This window comes from Hordeum vulgare, chromosome 2H (genome assembly GCF_904849725.1).
Source record: "Hordeum vulgare subsp. vulgare chromosome 2H, MorexV3_pseudomolecules_assembly, whole genome shotgun sequence".
NCBI lineage: Eukaryota > Viridiplantae > Streptophyta > Magnoliopsida > Poales > Poaceae > Hordeum > Hordeum vulgare.
The window spans coordinates 611,130,600-611,153,607 of record NC_058519.1 but is presented as its reverse complement, the minus strand read 5'-3'; the positions used below and the strand labels follow the sequence as shown (position 1 = coordinate 611,153,607).

General features: G+C 44.0%; 2 protein-coding genes across 2 annotated transcripts; one reads left to right on the top strand and one right to left on the bottom strand.

The window, feature by feature from the left end:
* The first annotated feature begins 2,587 nt into the window (after nucleotides 1-2,587).
* On the top strand, nucleotides 2,588-3,488 carry LOC123427790 (ABSCISIC ACID-INSENSITIVE 5-like protein 2). Its single transcript, XM_045111909.1, has 2 exons — nucleotides 2,588-2,967; nucleotides 3,100-3,488. The coding sequence occupies exons 1-2, from the start codon at nucleotides 2,662-2,664 to the stop codon at nucleotides 3,187-3,189; spliced, it is 396 nt and encodes a 131-aa protein (XP_044967844.1). The 5' UTR covers nucleotides 2,588-2,661; the 3' UTR covers nucleotides 3,190-3,488.
* Nucleotides 3,489-18,997: 15,509 nt separating this feature from the next.
* LOC123430784 lies at nucleotides 18,998-19,750 on the bottom strand. Its single transcript, XM_045114622.1, has one exon. It carries the CDS (start codon nucleotides 19,588-19,590, stop codon nucleotides 19,276-19,278), a length of 315 nt encoding a protein of 104 aa, XP_044970557.1. The 5' UTR covers nucleotides 19,591-19,750; the 3' UTR covers nucleotides 18,998-19,275.
* Nucleotides 19,751-23,008: the final 3,258 nt, after the last annotated feature.

Here is a 23,008-nt window from a genome sequence, read left to right as displayed (position 1 = left end):
CAAACATGAAACATAACAAATATTTTAAATCAAACATAGAAAATATGTCCACATCCGTAATATTCTTAGTGCCCAATCAAAATGAAAAAGGAAATCAAATTGTTTTTACAGCCAACCGATTTTTTTTGCATGAAAAGAGATTTAGATGACATACCTATTGGCTGCCAATGTGAATCCACATGTGCTCAACTAAGTCATCCTGAAGCTACGCATGAGTCTCCCTATCACATAATTCAAGGTGGAATTGAACAACCTCTTCAAATGTTGCAGGAGGTTGGTGCTGAGGCTCAACATTTTCACCCTGAAAATCAAACCCTTGGTCGTAGATGCTATCATCACGCTCATCCTCCACCATCATGTAGTGTGTGATCACAGAAGCAGTCATCACCTCCCAAAGCTTTTGGGTGCTTCATGTCAATGGAGGGTTTCAAACTGAGATTTAAGCATACTAAAAGCATGTTCCAAATCCTTCCTACCACTCTTTTGCATTTGGACAAACCTTTGTTTCTTCTCCCCTTGCGGATTGGGTATGGTCTTTACAAGAGTTGACCACTCGGGATAGATACCATCAGCTAGGTAATATCCCTTGTTGTAATAGTGGCAATTGATCTTGAAGTTGACCTCTGGGAAGTGGCCTTCTGCAAGCCTTGCAAAGTAGTCATGCCAAAGAAAGAATGACATATCCACGTATCTTGTGAAGCCATTGCTTCATGTATGACAATGTCATCTTTTACATGGCCCTTATACTACCACTGCCAAGCAAATAAACAATTCGTCCTCTTCTAGTGCATACAATATATACTACCAAGCATGCCCGAAAAGCCCCTATCGCCATTGATCGTAAACAACCTTTGTGTGTCAGCGGCAGTTGGTCTCGCAGGTACTCAAGGCCAAACACGACCACCACAGCCTTGCAGAAACTACATATTGACTGAAGACATGTGGACTCACTCATATGCATATACTCATCTACAAGATTACCAGGAATTCCATATGCAAGCATGCAGATAGCGGCAATGCCTTTCTGGTAAGAAAAGAAGCCAAGCTTGCGAAGGGCATCCTCTTTGCAATCAAAGTATGGTTCATGTCCTACCACTCCTCGTCGAATATGATTGAACACATGTATCCTCATTGGGAAATGGGGACCAAATTGATGTGGTTTGAAGAGTGCAAAAATCTCAAAATAATCGACATAGAGAAGGGTGTGGCCTTTCTCCTTATTGTGGTTCAAGGCCACAGCATGGTCAGGGATAGATCCCGTGAACCGAGGGCGCTTCCTACTATTTTGGTCATGGACGACCAATGCAGCAACCACAAGCTCTTCATCATCCGAGGACAAATCATCCAATGATCAAATGAAGTTGCAAAAAAATACTCATCCCGTTATTCATGGTACCTTGTGAGCAAAACGTCGAACACCTTGCGGTCGTGGTGAAGACGCGGACGTAGTTTTCTCTCCCATTGACAACAAGGAACCACAAACGCCGACATAAAACTCTTCCGAAACGCGTGCGTTGGCCGGCTATCTCATGGCGTGGTCATGTTTTGGACGACCCTGATGGAAGTGGACGCGGCCGAGAACTGGGGATGGCGATGGCGATGGCGATGGCGAGGGAGGAGGATAGGGAAAGAGAAAAGAGGCGTGTGCGTTCGATGGACAGACCAGGAAAGGCCAAGGCCATGCGTCCCACCCGTCCGTGCGTGTCCATTGCACCATAAATACAGTTCAAAATTAAGCCGGAGAAAAATAGAAAACATGCAAAAATAAACATTAATCTGTTTGTTTTGATGCGTTGGACCAGCTGTTCTGACGTGTTTACCATCAAACGAACGCGGCCCGGCCATTTGGAGTTCGGAGGAGGGTCATACTTATAAGATTTCCAGGCCGAGAGGCAGGTGAATAAGCTCTACGTCTCCAGAACTACTCTATCCGTTCCTAAATATAAGACCTTTTATAGATTACACTATGAACTACATACGGATGCATATAGACATATTTTAAAGTGTAGATTCACTCATTTTGTTCTGTAAGATGGAGTATATTGTGAGTTGTACTAATGTGATGGACTCACTGTAGCGAGTGAGCGCGACGAGACGAGTGGAGTGGCGCACGATGGCCGTACGGGCACTGAAGCCCAGCCAGGCAACCTGTGGCTGTGCGTGTGCCGCGAAAAGCATCCTCATTCAGAGGCCCTGCCTCTGCCTGCCTGCACGGAAGAGGACTACTTTCTGGCGGGACGTGATGGATGATGCCATCTGATCCGGTCCGTCCGATGAGTACTGAAGCTGGGCCATCCTCCTTCGTCTGGGACTGGGCCCCGTCTCTCTGCTTCACTCCTGTGACTGCTTTCCTGCAAAGCAGATAGCAGCGAGCTCACGTGGTGTGTTTGATTGCGGTTCAGATTTACACGTAGTTCAGGTCACTTCGTGTCACTGCCAACTGGGCCTGTTTCTTTGTCGCCCCACACGTCAGTCACCACAGGTGACATGACCTAAAGTCGGCGAATCCCACCCCGTTTGATTCGATTGTTCACCTAGTACCTTAGCTCCGCCTTCGTCTTCATCATCCACTGCTTGACCTGTAGCTCCTGTGTTCCATCCACTTTCAACTGCACGTCCACGCCACAGCACAGTACGCACACCACGCGGGCGTAGATAGGGATGTCGTGGGAGGAGCCCGGCAGCCCGCAGCTGAGCCTGAGCGGCTTCAGCTCCCTCCCCTCCATCTCCAGCACCGCCGTTCGGCCGGCCCGCCTGCCCTCCCTCTCCCTCAGCATCGGCACCGGCGGGGAGGACCAGCACCTGGCCGTCAGCAGCGACGACGGCCAGAAGAGCGTCCGGGCGATGAAGAACAGGGAGTCGGCTCTGCGGTCCAGGGCCAGGAAGAGGGCCTACACGCAGGAGCTCGAGAAGGAGGTCCGCCGGCTCGTCGAGGACAACCTCAAACTCAAGAGACAGTGCAAGCAGGTACGCCTTCTTCTCTTCTTCTTCTTCCAGTTCAATCTCTCTCTCTCTCTCTCTCTCTTTCTTGCTTGCTTGCTTGCTTGTGCATGAGTAATTTGTGAACTCAATCCCACGTTTCTTTCTCCATCTCTTCAGCTTCAATCTGAGATTGCTGCACTCAACGCCCAGCAGCCAAGCAACAAGCAGGGCAGCCCACACAGGAGAACTTCTTCAACTCAGTTCTAGCAACGCTGCATCAGGGATGCTGGATGCAGGAGGGTTAATTTTCATCTACTACGATCTGATTAGCACTGGTAGTTGGTTTGGCTTCAATTAATTAACTCAGCTGCCCGATCGAAATGCCATCGCGCGGGCTTGCTTGCCTCGGCTGATCCATTTCATCTCATGTGAATTTCTCTGCATGTATTGTTGTGCGCACTAATCAGCCTGGATGCCCGGACCAGAGAGCACATGCAACCTGCCCGCGATTAATTGTGTGGCAGAATACCTTTATTAATAATAATGCTGAATCGCGATTCAATTTTGCTTGTTAGCTTCAATATTGGACCTGAAGTAGCCACTTGTTGGGTAGTTGAATTGTGCATCTCCCATTTAATCACCAACCAAAATCATCATCGATTGCGATCGATCCCCTAAATGTTAGTGGAGTAAAAGTTAAAATAAAGTTAGTGGAGTAAAATTTTACTTTACCAACATCATTTTGTATACTAGCCGCACAAACATCATTCAAATTAAAGCATTGATAGCAATAATCATCATAGCATAAAGTTCCGGCACTGCGTTTTTTAAATTTAAATATGTAAAGTTCACCCTAAAGATATCACTTCAAACACAATATTTGATTTAAAATCACCACAAATATAGCAATGTATATGTTGTGGATCGAGCCAATCTTTGACATGCACCACCATCCTCTCGGCCATCACCACTCAAACGACACCCTCGACAAAGAAATCAACCTTGACATCCTCTCGGTCACCACCACCCTTTCGGCCACCATCACCATCCGCTCGGCCACCACCACTCAAACGACACCCTCGACAAGGAAATCAACCTTGACATCCTCTCGGCCACCATGACCACCACCACCCTTTCGGCCACCATCACCATCCGCTCGGCCACCACCACTCAAACGACGCCTTCAACAAAGAAATCAACCTTGACATCCTCTCGGCCACCATCACCATCATCACCCTCTCGGCCACCATCACCATCCGCTCGGCCACCACCACTCAAACAATGTCGTCGACAAAGAAATCAACCTCGACATCCTCTCGGTCACCACCACCACCACCCTATCGTCCACCACCATCACCCCGTCGGCCACCATCACCACCCCCTCGGTGACCATCACCACCACTCCTCTCGGCCACCATCACCATCCGCTCGGCCACCACCACTCAAACAATGTCGCCGACAAAGAAATCAACCTCGAGATCCTCTCGGTCACCACCACCACCACCCTATCGGCCACCATCACCACCACCACCACCCTATCGTCCACCACCATCACCCCGTCGGCCACCATCACCACCCCCTCGGTGACCATCACCACCACTCCTCTCGGCCACCATCACTGTCGAATACCAAAGGGACGCAAGGTTTTATTTTTACCTTGTTGGCATTTCATCGAGCACTTGACGGATGCGCTTTTTGTTGCCAGATGCGGCAGCAACTCGTGCAAGAGCAGTCCTCGTAGGGGTAGCCGGAGTTGCTGCACGAGGTGTAGGCTTTGGACAAGGCGTCGCCGCGGTCTTCTCATCTTCTTCTTGGCGGCCACCTGGACGAGTGTCGACGCTGCCTCGGCAAGCGCCGTCGCCGCCGCCGTCGGCTTTCGAGCCCGTTTGCCTCAGGTAAGTGCGTCGGAGGGGTGGTCACCCTAGACACCATTGGCGTAGTTGTAGGCAGAGCTTGGACCCAGTGGTTCTTTGTCATCCTCAAGATTTTTTAGAACCAGCAGCGGTGCATCTATGATTCCTGGCCGCAAAAAACCGGCGCCGATGGTTGGCCGGGTGAGGGGGGCTATCCATTCGGTGGCGGGGGCGAGGGCGGGAGGCAGTGTGACGCGGGAGGGTGAGAGGGAGTTTTACTCGGTCGATGCACGCTGTAGTATATTTAAGGAAATCTAAGGGAATTAGATAATGCCCCGCGCGTTGCTGCGGGATTTTTTTGTGGGTTTTCAGAGTAACATCCACATGCCAAAGAAGATAACAATATGAATAAATGATATGACAAATTTCATATTCAAAGATGTTACTACACTATAGATTGCGAGTGTACAATTTGATGAACTGCATTTTGTAATTCTTCTTGGGTATGTTATGTACAGAACTCAGATTGCATGGAAGATAAATATTGTATTGCAGATATTAAAATACAAAGATGCAGCAGAAAAAATAGTGGCAATTGTCTTAGAAACATATGAGTTGAAAACATTCGATTTCAAAACCGAACCTGATCTGTGGACTATCTTGTCTTTCATCTTCAACAAAAACCTGGATGGGTGGGGCAGAATCAAGGGACAACTTGAGAAAGTGGTTGCATGGAGAATCTGGTACAGAAAATAGAGGCCACTTCGAGGGCTGCAGATCTGTCAGAGCCAACACAAACGGTACACTACAAGAAATATGGTCGATAATGACCCACCATTTTAGTCAAAAAATCGTCATTGGTATCATAATACGACCTTTTTTTGACCAAATTCAGAGCGTCAACAGTTGGCCGTTAAGAACAAACAAACATGACCTTTTGAGTGTTTTGGTCAAGCATTGTTTGACCAAAACAATTAGGTCATAAAATCTTTGACCAAATTTTTTGGTCATTACATGTGTACGTGAGCCACGCAGGATCTGACATGGCATCAACCGCATGGCTAAGGTGATGACATGGCAGATCAACAATGACTGAAAAATAAGGTCACAATTTTACTAGGCATGTCCAAATCACGCACCTAAATGGGCCAGGCCCAACAATTCATCCCATTTTTCATTTGGACTTCATTTTTTGTTCTGTGTTCATAAACCAATATTTGATATTTCAGCCCATTACTATTTTTTATCTAGGACGAGGCCTTATTTCTACACAGTTTTTATACGCTAGGAATCATAGAAAATTCCAAGGAAAAACACATTATGATAAATAGTTCCGTTCATTTCAGCAATACACACATGCATCACATAAAATAGTTCAGCCTTCAACTCCAATACAAATCCAATAAGTGTTACTATTGTACATCCAATACAATGCACACAGCTGGAATCACTCTGGCTTCAATGGAGCATATTAAAAAACACAAATTAAATTGTTCACAACTTCGCCCGTCTTCCACTGTTCCACTTCATCTGAGTAGCCAATTCTGAATTGAGGGACATCCTGACATTAAAAAGGATCACAAATGAGAAGAACATACAGACGGAAAGATTGTGAGGTTAACACACAATAAAGTGAGGTTAACACAAGTATTATTTCCAAATCATACAATGCCAACCTAAAATACAATTCCAGCATGAAAGTATACTTTTCTAGGTGCACATCAATCATATATAAGTTATTTATGTACAGTATAGGTAATAAGAAAAACAATACACCATTTTGTAGAACATGATTAATGTGAAGACCCAATCCCAAGCATGCATGGTCAAATGGATCTCATGGCCAATATAATCCATAGGGATAAAAGGAAACATTTGTCCACGTATTTTTACTGATATAGCAGCCATGCAAAATTATTATACATCATTCAACTCATCAATTTGGAACTTGCTAGTGCATGCAGATTTATATGCGTACTTCCATTTTTCTCATATCGGTTCTTTGGAAGATAACACGGAGAATTTCCAATGGGCAGAGCTAGCAGGTAGCCGAAGACATAATATTGATCTCAAATATAATTAGGAGTTTCTTTTCCACTTCTAACCAATTCATGCCTTGAAATCATTTAATAAAAAAATCACATAGACCATTAGTAATATCACCGAAAGAAACTAAGAAATAGAATGATCTAATGAATAATGAAACTCTTTATAAGAAATAGCTATTCAACACATCTTTGGTACTCCCTCTGTAAATTAATATAAGAGCGTTTAGATTACTAAAGTACTGTTTTAAATACTCTTATATTAGTTTACGGAGGGAGTAAATATATATATTTGTACACTGCACTCATGTGGTGAATACGTGGATCCAAGTTTCATCAATAAATCTACAAAAGATAAAACTGCAATGTATTAGAGGAGCGAGTACCTGCGGGGTCAATCCAATCAACACATATGTATAAGATGGCATTGCCACCCAGACAGTGTTCGTGCTGCTAATTGCTACTGTTTCTACGACAAAAAATTCGGCATCATATACACAAATATTATTACATTCTCCAATTATTCTAGCAAATAAGAAAGAAGGACATTCCTGGAGTTTCTTAGGTAGAAACTTCATGCCAACAATGAATATATGCACGATCAGTGAAGCTACCATTGAGAACCATACCTTGGGGGTGCATGTTCAGACCTGCAAGTTGCTGCTGTCAAGACCGATGACATGATTGCTGCCCTGGGTAACAATCTGCACCAGAAAAGAACTTCCCTTAAAAAGAAGGAGAAGAACTTTATCCTTAATTTTTCATCTGAAGATACATATGTATGAATGACAATAAGATAGCAGCATTACCTACTCGCCACCATTAGATCAGTTTTCTTTAAATAAAATTTTACCTATATGGCTAAAATATAAAATTTAACGCGTAAAGTAGAACATCTAACAAAACTCAAACAACTTATTACCCAGTTAGAGTCAGAATAAAATACAGGGTAGTAACTGTCACATAAAAGGCCCTGGGCATCTGGGTAGCCTGACAACAGTGCATCAGGGTCGTCTTTTGCGCTCAACTTATCGCCGGCTGGCAGGCCTACAGGCCAAGTCAGGTTACGCCAGCAACCCCAATCACGCACGCCCAAACCGGCAAACACGCCCAAACTCGCTGCAACACCCACGTCCACACCTCACGATCACACAACCACGCACCACAACGTGGTTTCATGTCTAGCTAGCTCTCTCTAGACAATACTATTCTTCGTCTAGATTAACTTCATGAGTCAATCTAGATTCTGCCATCTATATCTTTCTGCTGTTTCTAAAGATTTCTACAAGTTGCAACAATTGTATGTATGCAATTGTAGCTAGTAGATTAAACTTTTATTCTGTGTCTTGTCTGACATAGGGCATTGGGCTATGGTTTTAAATTCTAATTAGGTATACTCAATTCGCTATGATAATTTTCAGTGACTAGGAAGTGAATGTACTAGAAACTAATGTTCAAATATTTAGCGACTTAAGCACTCTTGATTGGACATTCTACCGATTCTAATTGAAAGCTTAGTTCTAATTTATCTCTGTAGGTTACTGAAACTTGGTGTAATTTGAAAGGCATAATTCAACTAACGAGGTTAGCGATGGCACATATAGCATTTTATTAGGTCTGGGCATTCGATTCCCCTGAACCATTCCGGTCGGTACTTCAGTGTTTGAAAAAATTCAGTTTTGCAAAAACAATGACCGATCGGTCAATGGAAAAAGTACTAACCGAGCCTTTTCTTGGACCGAGAGTTCGGTTCGGTCATCGGTCTGACAGAACAGACCCAGATTCATTTAATAATATGAGGAACCACAACCACTTCAGCATCCCTCACACTTAGCTGGAATAGTCTGCCACCTCAATCATTTAATAATAGTATGTAATTGCCTGGCCGAGAGTTACCTCATGCAAAAACAAATTGACGTAGACAGACTGCACAAAAGCATATCTTGACTCACAGTCTCAAACGAAACAAAATCTCAAACATGACATAACGATTAAAGTTTGAGACACATGACACATAGTTCGACTTAAATTTAGAAACACAAAATAAACAAAAGCAGTATCGCTCCCATTCCAGAACTTCAAACTTCAAGCTTTAGTGCTTCTGCTCCAGCAACCAACAACAGTTATTTAGAATCGCAACCAACCAAACAGAATATATAGTATATGAAAAATAGTTCAGTTGAGTGGCACATATGACTAGATAGAATAATAATAATAAGATGAATTATTACTGCTGGTCGCTGAATGAATTATTACAGCTCAGAAGTGAAAGCTTACCAATCTTAACAGATGCCTTAAACCAGACTAAAACCAGACTGTGTCTGCTCATCTGTTTTTCCTAAACAGTTGTTGTGTTTTCTCCCCTGAGTACTTCATGTATGTCTAATTTTTCCCATGATAAACATGCAAATCGTACCCAAGCAACAACTAGGTCTTGTTGCCTGGATCAAAAGACAACCAGGAAATGTGAATATCATAAGATCCCTGTAGTATTAGTTTAGTTTTGGCTTTCACACCCGCACAAAATTCAGAAGTTTAGATACAGAAAAGTCCAATAAAAAATGGAACCAAGTGACTAAGAAAGAGTAAGTGACCTTACGTTAAATAGATTGAGCTGCCGGCGGCGCTCCTATGGATCCATCTCTAGCGAACCTGCATGGGGTTGAGCCAAAATGGGGAATTGATGCCAATTGTTTTACCCACATCATTCATCCAAAAGAGAGAAGAGGATGAGAGATTGCTCTTACCGGCGAGCTTGGGGTTGGCACCGGGAGGCAGCTCGGCGTAGGCCACCTTCCACCTCTCGCTGCTCACCTCTGCCTTCAATCATCAATCGCAAACACAAGAGCCATCATCATCAACCATCAGGCGCCAAATAGATGAAAACCCTAGACGGAATCTCACGGACATTTGAGCAAATGGATATCACCTGGAGGAGGCGGGCAAGGAGTCTCTTCTCGCGGGCGTCAGACAGCCTGAGGGCCTCCTCCAGGCGAGCGTCTCGACCTGCGGCAACAGCCCCTGGAGTCGGTCGTACACGCCCCGCCACTCCGCGCAGGGGAACTTCAGCGGCAGCAAATCATCAACCCCTGGAGTCGCGAAGTGGGGGCAACAAGAGAAGCTGCAGGGGAGGGGGTGGAGCTTCGGAGGAAGAACTGCAAAGGAGTCACGACGCCGGAGGATAGAAGAAGAGTGGCGGCTAGGGTAGAGGGAGAAGAGGGAAACACCCGTGGGATGAACTTATGTATGTATGCTTCGGTTGGCAACCCTAGATAGTTTGGTGGGCTTCAGCCCATCATCAACACGTGAGGTTGATCCAAATTTCATCTATTTAGAAAACTTTATCTCAAAATATCTATTTAGAAAACCAATATAAATCTTATGTTTCTAAAAATATTCTAAAAAGTAAATATATGCACGTAAAATTAGTGGGGTATCAAGACTACCAAAATTGATGATTATGCCTATTCTTGGTGACACTCGGCAAAGGATAAAATGGAAGCATTGCTCAGCCACTCAAAAGAGAAGTGCATGCATGAATGGACGGTGAGAAAACGACGAAAATAGGTTTGCCCATTGTTTTCTAAATACTCACAAAATTTGTGTACAATTCAAAGAGGATGGCGGTGAGCCCACGGCGCAGTGTCTCATCATGTCCCTCGACCCATAACCGCCCTCGTGGGCACCGGTGACGAGGTCAAGGGCATCGTTTTATTTGGATTCAATAATCACAGTAAACATCACAAAATTTAATAGAAGTATTGAACAATTTTGAATACTCAAAAGATTGAAAATGTTTCAATATTGAAAAAATGTCTCTATGTATATCTCTTTCTCCACACTATTTAAAAAGAACCTACGGTTTTATCTCAAACTATGTTTTCTCCCGCCACCCCTTCATCCAAACTCCCAACCTTCACCTATTTATTTTCCCTTTTTCATCCCTTTTTCATTTTCATAAAAAAGTAACACAATAAACCAAATCAATATATGGTATAGAAACGAATTCACGGTCCATAAATGGAATTTTTCTTATAGTAAAACCTGGACGTGTATGACATCTCTGATAACCCAATAATGACAATAAATTCACATCCCAAAAGCAAATAGAAATGAAATCTTTTATATTTTGGCCCTCATGTGATATGTGGGCCTCATCGCCCAGTTAGGATACATTACTACACTTGTACTTTGCAGTCCGAACATAGGAAAATTTGTCAAGTAGGCTCGACACATAGACACAATTGTCGATGTGTCATCCAGTCACCTCCAGCCAGAGGATTATGACCTTGTAATTTGGTCATGACGAGTTGAGAATAAGATCATCAAGAATGGTAGTAAGCTTAATGACCATTTTTGTAATAAGATTATTGACCTTATGGGCACCAATGGTCATGATATTATGGAGTCTGGACCCTCGCAGACTCTCGATGACCTATTTTTGAAATTTGGTCATAGATCTATGACCAATTAAAACCCCGTCACTATTTTTTGTCATAAATGAGTGTTTTTCTTGTAGTGGTACCAGCAAGCGATATTTGTCAAATATCAAAATCACTAATGATGGAAGATCACGACACTGAGCTCAATTGCTCTGCATAGATCCCTTCAGTAGTACTCCAACACTCGAGATATCACCGACAGGGGATCATCGTTGTTTTGTCGTAACTGAGCGAGCGGCAAGTTACAAAAAATCAAATAATAAGAAAGTGTGCACATATGTCATTCATATATGGTTCCAAGAAGAATGAAAAAAAATCTTATTGATCTTTGCTTTGGGATAACACCACAAAACTTCTGATTACATGATATCAAAAGGATGAATAACTGTTCAAGCACACATTAGATCAGTGGCAAACAAATAATTCAAACAAAAATATGTTCAAGCACTGAATTAATCAAACTATGAAGACTACATGCAGTTCTACTATAAACAATTGATAAATCACCGGTTCCATTGTTAAATAAGGGAGGTGTAATACAAAAAAAATCAAGAACCACTTTACTGTAAACTAAGATCACTGGCAAAAAAACTAAGATCAGTGATAAACAAATAACTGAAATAAATGTACCTTCCAGGACTGAACCAATCAACTGAAGACCTGCTACTTGATAAATCATGTGGAGCTTTTCTTGTGGACCTCGGTGCTGGTCAGCCAACGTCTGAAGAACCGACTGGGAAGACGTGAAGTGGTGAACAGCAGAGACCTAGAAGTTATGGAGACGACGGGAACGTTGCACCTCCGCTGCTTAATTGGATAGGAACTGCATACCCTGCAGGAGGAAGGGGATATAGATCTACCGGTCTCTGTTGCAAGAAAATACTGGAATCTGTTGGAGATTTGGAAAGGTGAAAAGGGGGAGGTGCTGCCATGAAAAATAGAGGAGGCGGTGATAGGGATCCTTGGGAATCAAAATAGCACTGCCATGGTCCGTGGAGAAGATGGGAAGCAAAGGGGCGCTACGATGGGGAAGAAGAAACGGAGCGCTGCGACGGGGAAGAAGAAACGAAGCGGTGGTGTCGGTTTCCAGAAGAGAGGAGTCCTCTATGATTCTTTAAAATAAAAAAATAAATTACATCAGCAGGTGACGTGGCAGCACTACAATCGAGGAAAAATCAGTAGTGGGAGATAGCTATTTAGAAATAAAGGATAGGGAGTTGGAGTAAAAAATATACTTCGTTAACCTTTTTAGGGGATCAGCTAGGTCGGTCGTAAGGGAGTAAGCCAAAAAAAATTACTCCCTTATGGTCATATTGGGATCGGCTGGAAATGACCCAAGCCGAGGATGTAGCCCCGTCGTTGTTGTCATGGTGGTTGCTCGGGTGCAAATGCATCTTCTTTCGTGTGCACTTCTTGCATGTGCACAGGCGAGTGATGTCTTATTAACCCATGCGAGGGGCGTGCACTAGTGTAGAAAAGCCTAGCTATGGCATGACAAAAACGATTTTGCTGACGTAGGCATCCGACGTCATCAATATCGTGCTACTGTTAAAAAATAGTGTTGCCGTTGGTGACGACAACAATAGTATTTAACATGTTTATGGCGTGCCATGTAGCCAACGCCATCACTAATATATGTCAGTAGTGACATTGCATGTTAGTGCGACGCAGCAACTTCATTTTTAGATTTAAACCAAATTTGTATAGCACCACGATCAAACCAAAATGGCAACATAATCAAAGTTTAGAACAATAATTAAACAATACAATTCAAATACCAGAATCTAAGTTTAACGGTACCCATTTATTTAAAATTATTCAAAAAAGTATCAAAATAGGAAAATAACACAAGTATATAACTTCAATGAAACGGGAGGCGACAACTGTAAGCCTACTCGCCAGCTAACTCGACATTACGGCGGGCAGAGTCAAGATCATAGTCTGGAGTAAGTGGATCATCATCATTATTGCCAACAGGCATGTAGTAGACCACGATCGTAGTCAAGGTAAAACGCGCGTGGCTCTCTCCCCAGCTTCCATCTCGTAATCAGTTGCAAGAATTGTCCAACCAGAACAGCCGAAATAGGTGCGAGTTGGCTCAGTGGTGGCAAGACAATTGAATTATTGGACCGTCGACATCTTCATGAGGGTACATTGGAATGTGATGGTTGCATCAAGCGGAACTTGAAACTCCTCTAAGAAGTCAAGCCTTGCCCCGCAATGATGACCTGAGTAAAATTGGAAAAATAAATAGTTAGATAATTTCGACAACAACCATGCCATATGAAACTCAATCAAAACATGTTTAACTAAATCATATATATACCGTCATTGTGATGAAGTTTTTCGAAAGGTCAATGAAGAACTTCCTATCCTTCTGGCATTTCAAAGCACTACAGTTCTTACACGGGGCCTCCATTTACTGTTGTCAATATTGTTGATCAAAGTAAGCATAGATCATTAAACTAAATAACTAATAAATCAAAATTGAACATATACTAGTAATTAAGCAATTCTAGAAACGGTCACAGTTTAAACATATAATAACATACATAAAGTTAAATAGTCATTCATATACGAAATAGCTAGCTGAAACTAAAATTACCCTAAAAAATACACTACACAACTACACTAAAATCTGAAAATATAATTATCCTAAAAAATTACACTACACAATTACACTACAATATGAAACAACAATTGTCCTATTAACTACACTACACACCACTACACTAAAATCTGAAACTAAAATTACATCACAAATCTACACTATGCAACTATACACTAAAATCTGAAACTACAAAACTACACTAAAATCTGCACTATACAACCAACCTAAAAATTTACACTACGTTCTTACACTACATACACGGCTACACTAAACTTGACCCTACAATTGCTCACCGGCGATGGAGACGACGGGGCTGGCAAGTCTTGATGGCAGCGATGGAGAAGACGACGATGGAGACCACGCGGAGGGGACGACGACGGAGATGACGATGGCAGTGAAGGCGAGGGGCTGACGGATCCTTGACACGGCGGCGATGGAGGCGCGGAGAAGGCGACGACAACGGTGGAGCTGGAGACGAAGACGACGTTGTGTGGAGTCGGAGATGGCGACGGCGGCCGTGGCCTTGGTCGTCGGTGGCGGCGGCCGAGTCGGGTGATTGGGATTGATTTGGGGGGGTTTGGGTGGGGAATAGATCGGGTGTGTATATGGGTGGTTGGATTTGACAGTCGATGATGTGTTTGGTAGCATTGGTCCACGTGTTCAACTCCATTTGCTATGCATTTTATTGTATTTTATTATTTGTTGCTTTATTTATTTCATTAATTATGATTTTTTTTGTGAATACATAGATGAAGGATTAAAATAAAAGTTTAAAATATAATACATATAGATGAGAACAACATAGATTTCGTTAATTAATTTGATCTGCTTACATATATACATTATATAAGGATAGTTAATAATGAAAATTATAATTTACAATTAAATCTAGACTAAGAACATCATCAATGCGATGACGGCCACGAGAAGAAAATGCTGCCATCGATCCAGCTGGGACAAATAGGCCAAGCATGCAACCAGCTAAAAGTGCATATCGAAGCATCTTAAAAAAAATTATTTGGCCTTGTATCACAACGTTCTTGAGTTGCATCTCATCTATCTATCATCTCGGTGGTTCAATGGAGTAGTCGAGCAACTCGCTTACGTACTTTTGGACAAGATCAACCCATATCCATGTGAAGCAATGTTTTCCCTCTGTTTTTTATGGAGCACGATATATATATTGCACATATTGATGTGAGCGACACTAGAGGAGCTGAATTGTGCAAATTATCTGAAAATAGATTAAGATATATTTTTGGTAATATATGTATCTTTCCACGGTTGGCGCGGATGTAGAACTCTCGCTCTCGATTCCGTTATGTGTGCAACATATGCTTATAAACAGGGCGTCGATAGCCGCAGAGCAGCACATGGCCGATATCTTCAACGCTGGTGGCACATCTGCCGAAATGAACGGAAATCGCGCTGCTACGACGGGATGATTCGCTGAACAGGGCCGGCTGCATTGACCGTGGGGAGCTCATGGCGTAGACAACAGGGCCATACGGAAGCTCGGCTAGGGCAGGGAGTCTCAAACTTTCGACATGCTTCGTCGACGTGGGTCCATAACTAAGAGGACCTATAACTAGTTAGGTAGAAGAATTAGAAGTGAATGTATTTTGGAAACCCAACACTGGCTTATATAGGCCAAAACTTACCGCTGGCGTTCACGAGTAACGGACGACAGCACTATATAATATATCTGTGGCGTCGCAGCATGTCCGATGTCAGTAATATATTCTAACTCATCAGCTAAGCAGGGCCCACATTTTGGTGGTATTCCACTCTAAATCCACGCCAGCACTAAGTACACAAAGTCGACAAACCAATTCGTCCAACGCCATCATTATTTGAGAAAAAAAGTGCTCACCTCGCGTTAAATTTGGACGCCACCAACGTAAATTATGACTAGCCATTTCTCCACTAGTGGTGATTGTACTGCGCTTGTGTGTGCACGGCGGACTGCGCTAGCATGAGGCATCGAGTGAAAGAAATCCTAGTGCTTCAAACACTATCAAAGAGTGTCGCCGCAATCAAAGAGTGTCACCGCAATAGCGAGAACGTGTCATTTGGGTTTGAAGATGAGAGCAAACGCCTCAAAGAGTTTAAGGATCCCTTATATTGTGATGATGAAGTCAACAAGCCCAATAACGAGGAGAAGATTCCCAAAGATCTCAACTTCGATGACTTCTATGATGGCGAAGATGATGATGAGTAGTGGGCTATGTGCCAACATGGCTTTTCTTATCTCTTTTTAGTGTTTTGGTGCCAAAGGGGTAGAAGAATGAGTTCTATTAGATTCGACGGGTATCTCTTCGGGCTATTTTGATGATTTTGAATGTCTTGATCTTATCTGCCTGTTATTTGGTTTATACAGTACTGTTTTAGTATTGCTATGTCCTAAAAGTTGTTCTATGTGGTTGCGTGTGTGCATTAGATGTTGTAATTACTCTGTTATGGTAAGCCTGGCACCTTTTTTTTAGTCGGGGGGGGGGGGGGGGGGGGGGGGGGGGCCATCGCTTGTTATTATTCTCTCGGAAGTGCCGGAACCAAGTGTTCCATACAAAGATGAAAGTTACAAGGGGGTGACGAGGAAAAAATATAGACAGAGAGAAACGCTAAAGACTAGCAATAGAGTGAGCAAGGTGAGCACGAACTCACTCCACACAGGCATAGTCGAGACTACCATGGAACCGGCAGCTCTAGAGGTCCAAACCGCCGATCGCTCTCATAATCACATCTCGGACACCACATGCATTCCCATTGAACACCAGCTCATTGCGCGCCTTCCATAGTTGCCAGAGGACAACCTTGCAACCGGCGTCCCACGACGAACGCGACACCTCCAGCGGCGACGGTGCATCAAGAATGAAGCCGGCGGTTGCAGGAGCAGGCTGCAGGCCAACGGCAGATCAGACACCCACGCTTAGGGAACAACTGACAAACAAATGGTCACCATCTTCAACTTTAGCGCTTCTTGTATATGTGCTTGATACCTTGGTCATTATGCTCTTGTATATGTGCAATAGGGAACATTATGCTTATACGATGTCATTGTTGTATCGTCAATTGTTGTGATCTCTGTGTTAATACCTTTGTGAACGCGTGTTGTTTATCTTATGCCATGTCACACACTCCATTTTGTGAGATTTTGCCTTATATTTGATATCTCACACTTGTGTGCACTCGTGCTAATTATCTCACATTGTCACACCCCACCTTGCTCTAGGATATAGGTGGGAGTCGCATTTCTCTAGATTTGTGTGTTATGTCTTAACAAGCATATTCATTTCATTGATGGACATATCTAGGGAGAGCCACCCCATTTCTTCCTAGTCAACCTTGAGTTTAATTTCTATATCTTTTGAATCCAATTCTTATTGTCATCATACATCCTTAAGTTGGTTTTGATGTATGACACTATGGATTAGCGGTTGGCCTTTTACCTAATATATGCAAGCTATGTTAGTCCAAGGGTAGAAAGCAAAGGTGGATGATGACCCGTGATTCTATATTATATCTAAGAAGTTCATCCCTACTAACTTATTTATCTTAACACACAACCTATCCACCTCATAACATATGTCACACACATGTCATCACCCATTTAAATGCACATACAAGTCATTCATATCATCAAGCACATGAAACAAATCAATATTTCAGTTTTCATCTCATACGCACCCTCCACATCATCAAGCACCTTGCAACCATTGAACTTTTCACTTTTCACTTTCCACCACATGCAAGTTATCCACATCATCAGGGCATGAAAGCCCTTCACATAAAAAAATTCAACAATATAATTGAACTTGAATGTCACAAGGCAATACAACATGCATCCACCCTCCATTTACCTTAACATTGAATGTGGTGTGATACTACTCTCATATATTCTAATATTGTTTTTGATAAACTCATTGCTAAAATTTTCCAAGGCAACGTGTGAGGCGTTATCTAGTTATTAAAGAGAGAAGGAAAGCGGGATCCTCAATATTATGTATCCTTTCCTGTATATTGAGTATAGGAAAGTGAGGCATCTCAGGGTCAACTTATAGTGGATCCACATTCCCTTCATATAACCAAAACTTAGGTTTTTTCTATGTTGTCCACCCCCACCCCCACCCCCCGGGTCCGACTTGACATTTCAAGCGAGCCGGAATACATGCTCCAATCTTGGAGTGCCTCTGCTTGACAATAGAAGCCTCTGTTATCAACTGGAGTAATTCCCAGAATTAGGTATGAATCCGGAGCTCCCAGAGTCTCACCTTGGAACCCTGCCCGAAATACGCGGACGCCGAAAACGAGACCTCCCGTCAAAGTTGTATCTCGTGGATATCGAAAGTGTTTAGTATCGATCGGAGTCGTGCCCTGATTACCTTTGATTTGATTTGATGTAGATGGTTTCCTTTCCCCCTAGATTGACCCTAGGTTATCAAACCCACAGGAAGTGATGCCTTAGCAAGGTGCTTTTATGCAAGAACTCAATACTTAAAGAGTTCCAGTTTACCAGACCAAATCACACAGTCTACAAAAGAAGAAAATAATACAGATATAGGCCAAGTCTAGAGGTTTTACCTATGTAAGTATACTTGCGCTCGGATCATATCGTAAACACTGCTAGTAATTTGTAGACGGTTTATTTACCAAAATAAATATGTATTCAATAATTCCTTAGCTTGCTCAATTCTTTGTTTCCTGCAAACACAACCAACAAAACTATCTAGGTAGTCCCTAGATTCAATATTGAGTCCATTATAAAAGATGTCCTTTTATGAAATGGTCAGGCAAAGCCTTAAGTAATGTGCAAAGCCTCCCTCAAGTTTGAGGAAGACATTCTTCCTCGGGTTGTTTAAAATTATAAATATCCTGCAGGGCAGTTTGTTTCATATGGACATGAAAAAATTCAGTAAAGCAATAGATCATATCTTGTGGACTATGCATACAACAACAAACAAGATTATTAAACAAATTGTAGCATCATCCTTTAGAAAAAAAGGAACAACTTAAGTATGTAAATAGTATCAAATATTTTCACCTTGAGTAAACAAGGTTGAAATATTATTTAATTTAGTCAAGTGTGCAACAACTTTTCAGATTCATAACCATGAAAGGATCATATTCTACTAAAATAATATGGTTTTATAATTAGAAACGGAAGGAATAGTATATCAGACATGAACGCAGAAGGTTTACATGTCCATATAATCGCACTTGTACGCATAAACCGTTGGATGCTAGATGTTCTTTTCTTCCTCGAAGCGAGCTGCACATCCATAATTTAGATATGGAATGCACATGCATATAGTCCACACGGTAACACAAGCAGTTCACCATCATACACCGTACAAAGCTAGTCCAACTCTAAATAACTTCGGTTCCCCGCCGACGGTGATCAATCACGCGGCGATCTTTGAACACCGCGCTTTGGCCGGCGCGAGCCACTTCTCCCCGTGCTCCGAGGGGTCGTTGCTCCCGCCGACGCACCGTTTCCCCTTCTCAGCACCAGCGTGCGTAGAGGAGCCAGTGGTCTCCCCGGCGTAGCGGCCGGCGGTTACATTGTTGCGGTGGTGAGGCGCCATGGCCGCGGCCGCCTCCTTCTCCTCCTCCGCTATCGTGTCCAGCACCGTCAACGGGAGCCCTCGCCGGCGGCGCCTGATAATGGACGGCGCGACCTCGACGGCGATCCGGGCGACGACCTGGGCCTTGGCCATGACCAGCGTGAGCGTGGAACTCACAAATTCAGAAAACTTGACCTGTAAGTTGCATGGGCAGCTTACACTTCAGTGCTCCACACAGCAGGCTAAAAATGTACGGGCATGTGAGTTCTGTTGTGCTAGCTTATGAGAGGTCGGTAATTTCGGGGCGTGCATTTATAGATCCACGGCGTTCATTCGGATCAATATGGTCCACTAAAACTGGAGAAAAATCTGGGGGGGGGGGGGGGGGGGGGGGGGGGGACGAAGAGAGGTTAAGTAGTAACAATATATGGACCGAGAGTGAGGTCAGAAGAGACCAGAGAATCAGTGTTGTTATTTGTCTCCCATCACGGGTACTGTTTCTATACAGCACACAGGCCCAAATGCCATGGCATATACGCTACTTTCCATTGCTTGGGAATCAGGATACAGACCGTCATGAAATTGCTGGATGAAATTGGCCGAAAGTATGCAAAAACAATAATTGGAAGCTGTGTATTGGCGGCTTCAGAAAAGCTGCTTGGGTATTTTATAATTCAAGTCTCAGAGGAACATTGGCTAATTTCAGAGGCATGCCACAAGAGTCATCTTCTTTCCCCGTTTTCTTTTTGCGAGGATTTTTCTGTCTTTTTTGCATGTACCCTTCTGCTTTGGTAGACAAGTGTGTCGATCAAGGTGGCATCCCCTCGGAGGAGGGCAGACGCATCAGGACGAGCGAGGCTCCTTTCCTGTCTCGTCTTGGCATTTCAGGCCTCAGTGCCCCAGTGACAGCCCTCCGTACTGTACCGTCCCAGCCTATCAGCGAGCAACGTATGGGTTAGGATAGTGAAATCAGCAAGTTGGTTTGCTGAACCTTTACTTCGAACGGATCGCGCAAATCTTGGAAATGTCTAGAGCATGCCCCATGTGTCAAAATCGGAGAGCGGAGAGGTTTCGCGGTTTATTTTCGAGGACATTTTGCGGTGCAGAGCTTGGAAGTAGTAGTGACCGATCAACCTTCAATCACACTTGGAAATTGGGAAGGCAAAATTCTTTCAATAGTTTTCATGTACGTTACTCCAAAATTCATGGGCTTGGAATTTAAAGCGAGACCCTTCAGACATGTATTTTGTGTGTGTGTGTGTGTGTGTGTGAAAAGAAATGCTGAAATTGGGCAACAGCATAACATGGTTTTGTTTTCGTTTTCTTCTTGCAAGTATGGCAGGAAAAAAAATACCATCTCTTTCTATCGACACGAAACAAGAGGCAACTGCTGTTCATGAATCGGTAAACACTAAACAGTGGATGTCAATGCCAATAACAGTGCATCAAGATTCAGAAAACAGTAAGCTGATGGTATGCTGATAGTCTGTAGCCGTTTGGCGTCAAGAATAATGGGCAGGGAACCCACGGCCTTGCGTTCAACATCAGTAGATGGGAGAAACCACAGAACGACGACACGAAAAAGAAAGCTGGCGCAGAGATCGATCCGTCGAAATCAACACCTACTGTTGGAAACCCTAGGAAACACGCTCTGATCAGATACTAGCTTCAGGCTCTGGAACTAACCCAGAACCGGATGCTAGTGCCAACAACAGTGTCTCAAGATTCAGAGAGCACTACGTCGAGGCCACGATAGTAACATACTGACACTGATATATACGGAGTATATTGGTCGGTTGCCAATTGGCATTCAGAATAATGGGCGGGGAACCCACGGCCTTACGTTCTTACAATAGTGCAAGAAGAAAAATCAAGAACCACAGAACATGGCATGAAAAGACAGTAGGCGCACAGTGATTCAGAGAATCAACCAGAGAATGTGTCCATCGGCAAAAATCGGTGGCTACTGTTGGAAACCCTAAGAAACACGATGTGATCAGATACCAGACTTGAAAGTACACCAGGGCATTCGCCGGGCCGGGCTTGATTCGGGCCGGGCTTTGGAAAGCCCGGCAGCAAAATCTCAAGCCCGAGCCCGACCCAGCCCGGACCGAAACAAGTGAACAGTATGATTTTTGATTAAAATAATGATTTCTGAGATATTTAAAATATATATTATACCTATATTTTGAATAAAATAATGATAAAGGTCCTCTTCAGGCTCATTTTCGGGCTTTCGGGCCGGGCTTCGGACGGAAAAGCTGAGCCCGAACCCGGACCGGATGCCGGGCTTTCGGGCCAGGCCAGCCGGGCCGGGCTGTCCATGCCCAGGACTACTTGAAAGCCTTCAGAATCAGGGAGTGCATGACGAGTCCTCAGTCTAAGACGGTAGTACGGCGTTAGGGCATCTCCAAAGTCGTCCAACAAGCTGTCCCTAATGTATGGATCGTGTGGTCCGGACTTTCTTATCCTCCAATGCCTTGCATCAAATGCCCATGGACCAATTCACACGTCCGAAATTCCACAAACTTCAAAATTCCACAAACTAGAAGCAAATTGGTAGGAGGTTTGCAGGCGTCCGGGCATTCGTCATCGGCGACGTCCCTCGACGTCGTTACCCTCCCTGGAGGCAAAGCCAATGTCCCTTCTATCCACATCCGAACCCCTTCGAACAAAAGTCTAAAATCCGTTTGGATTGGGCGGCGGTGGCCTCCTGCACATCGTATCCTCCATGGAGGCGCCGTCTTGGGGGGCTCAAGTGTTCGGGGGCAGAGAAGTTGTGGGTGGTGGGGTCCATGTAGCTCCAGCAGTGGCGACAGTTTGAAGATTGGCAGGAGGAGCGGTGTTAAATCTACCGCTTTGATGACGGTGAGTACTGGCGGCATGGTGCAGCTGGATCTCGACGACGGATGTGACTAGATGGACGAGCACAGGGCGAAGGCGCAGTTCGGTGTCGTGGCGACATCGACGACGCGTCTGGCAAGGTCGATGCATCAATACCTGTTGTGAAGATGGATCGATGGAAGACGGCGGCGACGACCCATGAGAGTGCGTCGAACCGGTTTGTGCCTCACACCACGTATGTAGCTTGGCTCGGGCCTCCAAATATAGATGTTAGGCTTAGATGAGAGGTTTGGGTATTCAACTCAGTATCTCTGCACCCCTTCATCAAGTGGATAGGAGTAGCGACATATGTTGTCAAGATGGCGGATTCAGACATATTGATGTACTACTTTGTAAGATCTTCGTGTATAATTATAAAATGGTTGCATGCATCTCCTAGATGCCGAGGCCGGGGTCATCCTCCTTTTTAAAAAATCACCACGTAGGCCTCATCGAGGACCCACACAACCCTCCCAACCCCCTTCCCCCTCGTTCCGCTCTAATCAACACTCCGCTCTCCACGTCACATTCATGTCTGTCTAGAGCAGACGCGACCGGTCACTGTCGCATGCCGGTCATACGACATGTCATTCACACCGGTGCGGTAGCTGAGAAAGTTATTATAGCCCACCGCTTGCACCAATGCCAGTTTGGAGGGGACCTGATTGCGTGGGCTCACGAGATGGCT

Excerpts from the sequence above, each read along its gene's own strand:
- LOC123427790 (XM_045111909.1), top strand. The coding sequence starts at position 2,662 with ATGTCGTGGGAGGAGCCCGGCAGCCCGCAGCTGAGCCTGAGCGGCTTC. Across the intron at positions 2,968-3,099 it reads TCAAGAGACAGTGCAAGCAG|CTTCAATCTGAGATTGCTGC; the intron begins GTACGCCTTCTT and ends CCATCTCTTCAG.
- LOC123430784 (XM_045114622.1), bottom strand. The coding sequence starts at position 19,590 with ATGGCCAAGGCCCAGGTCGTCGCCCGGATCGCCGTCGAGGTCGCGCCG.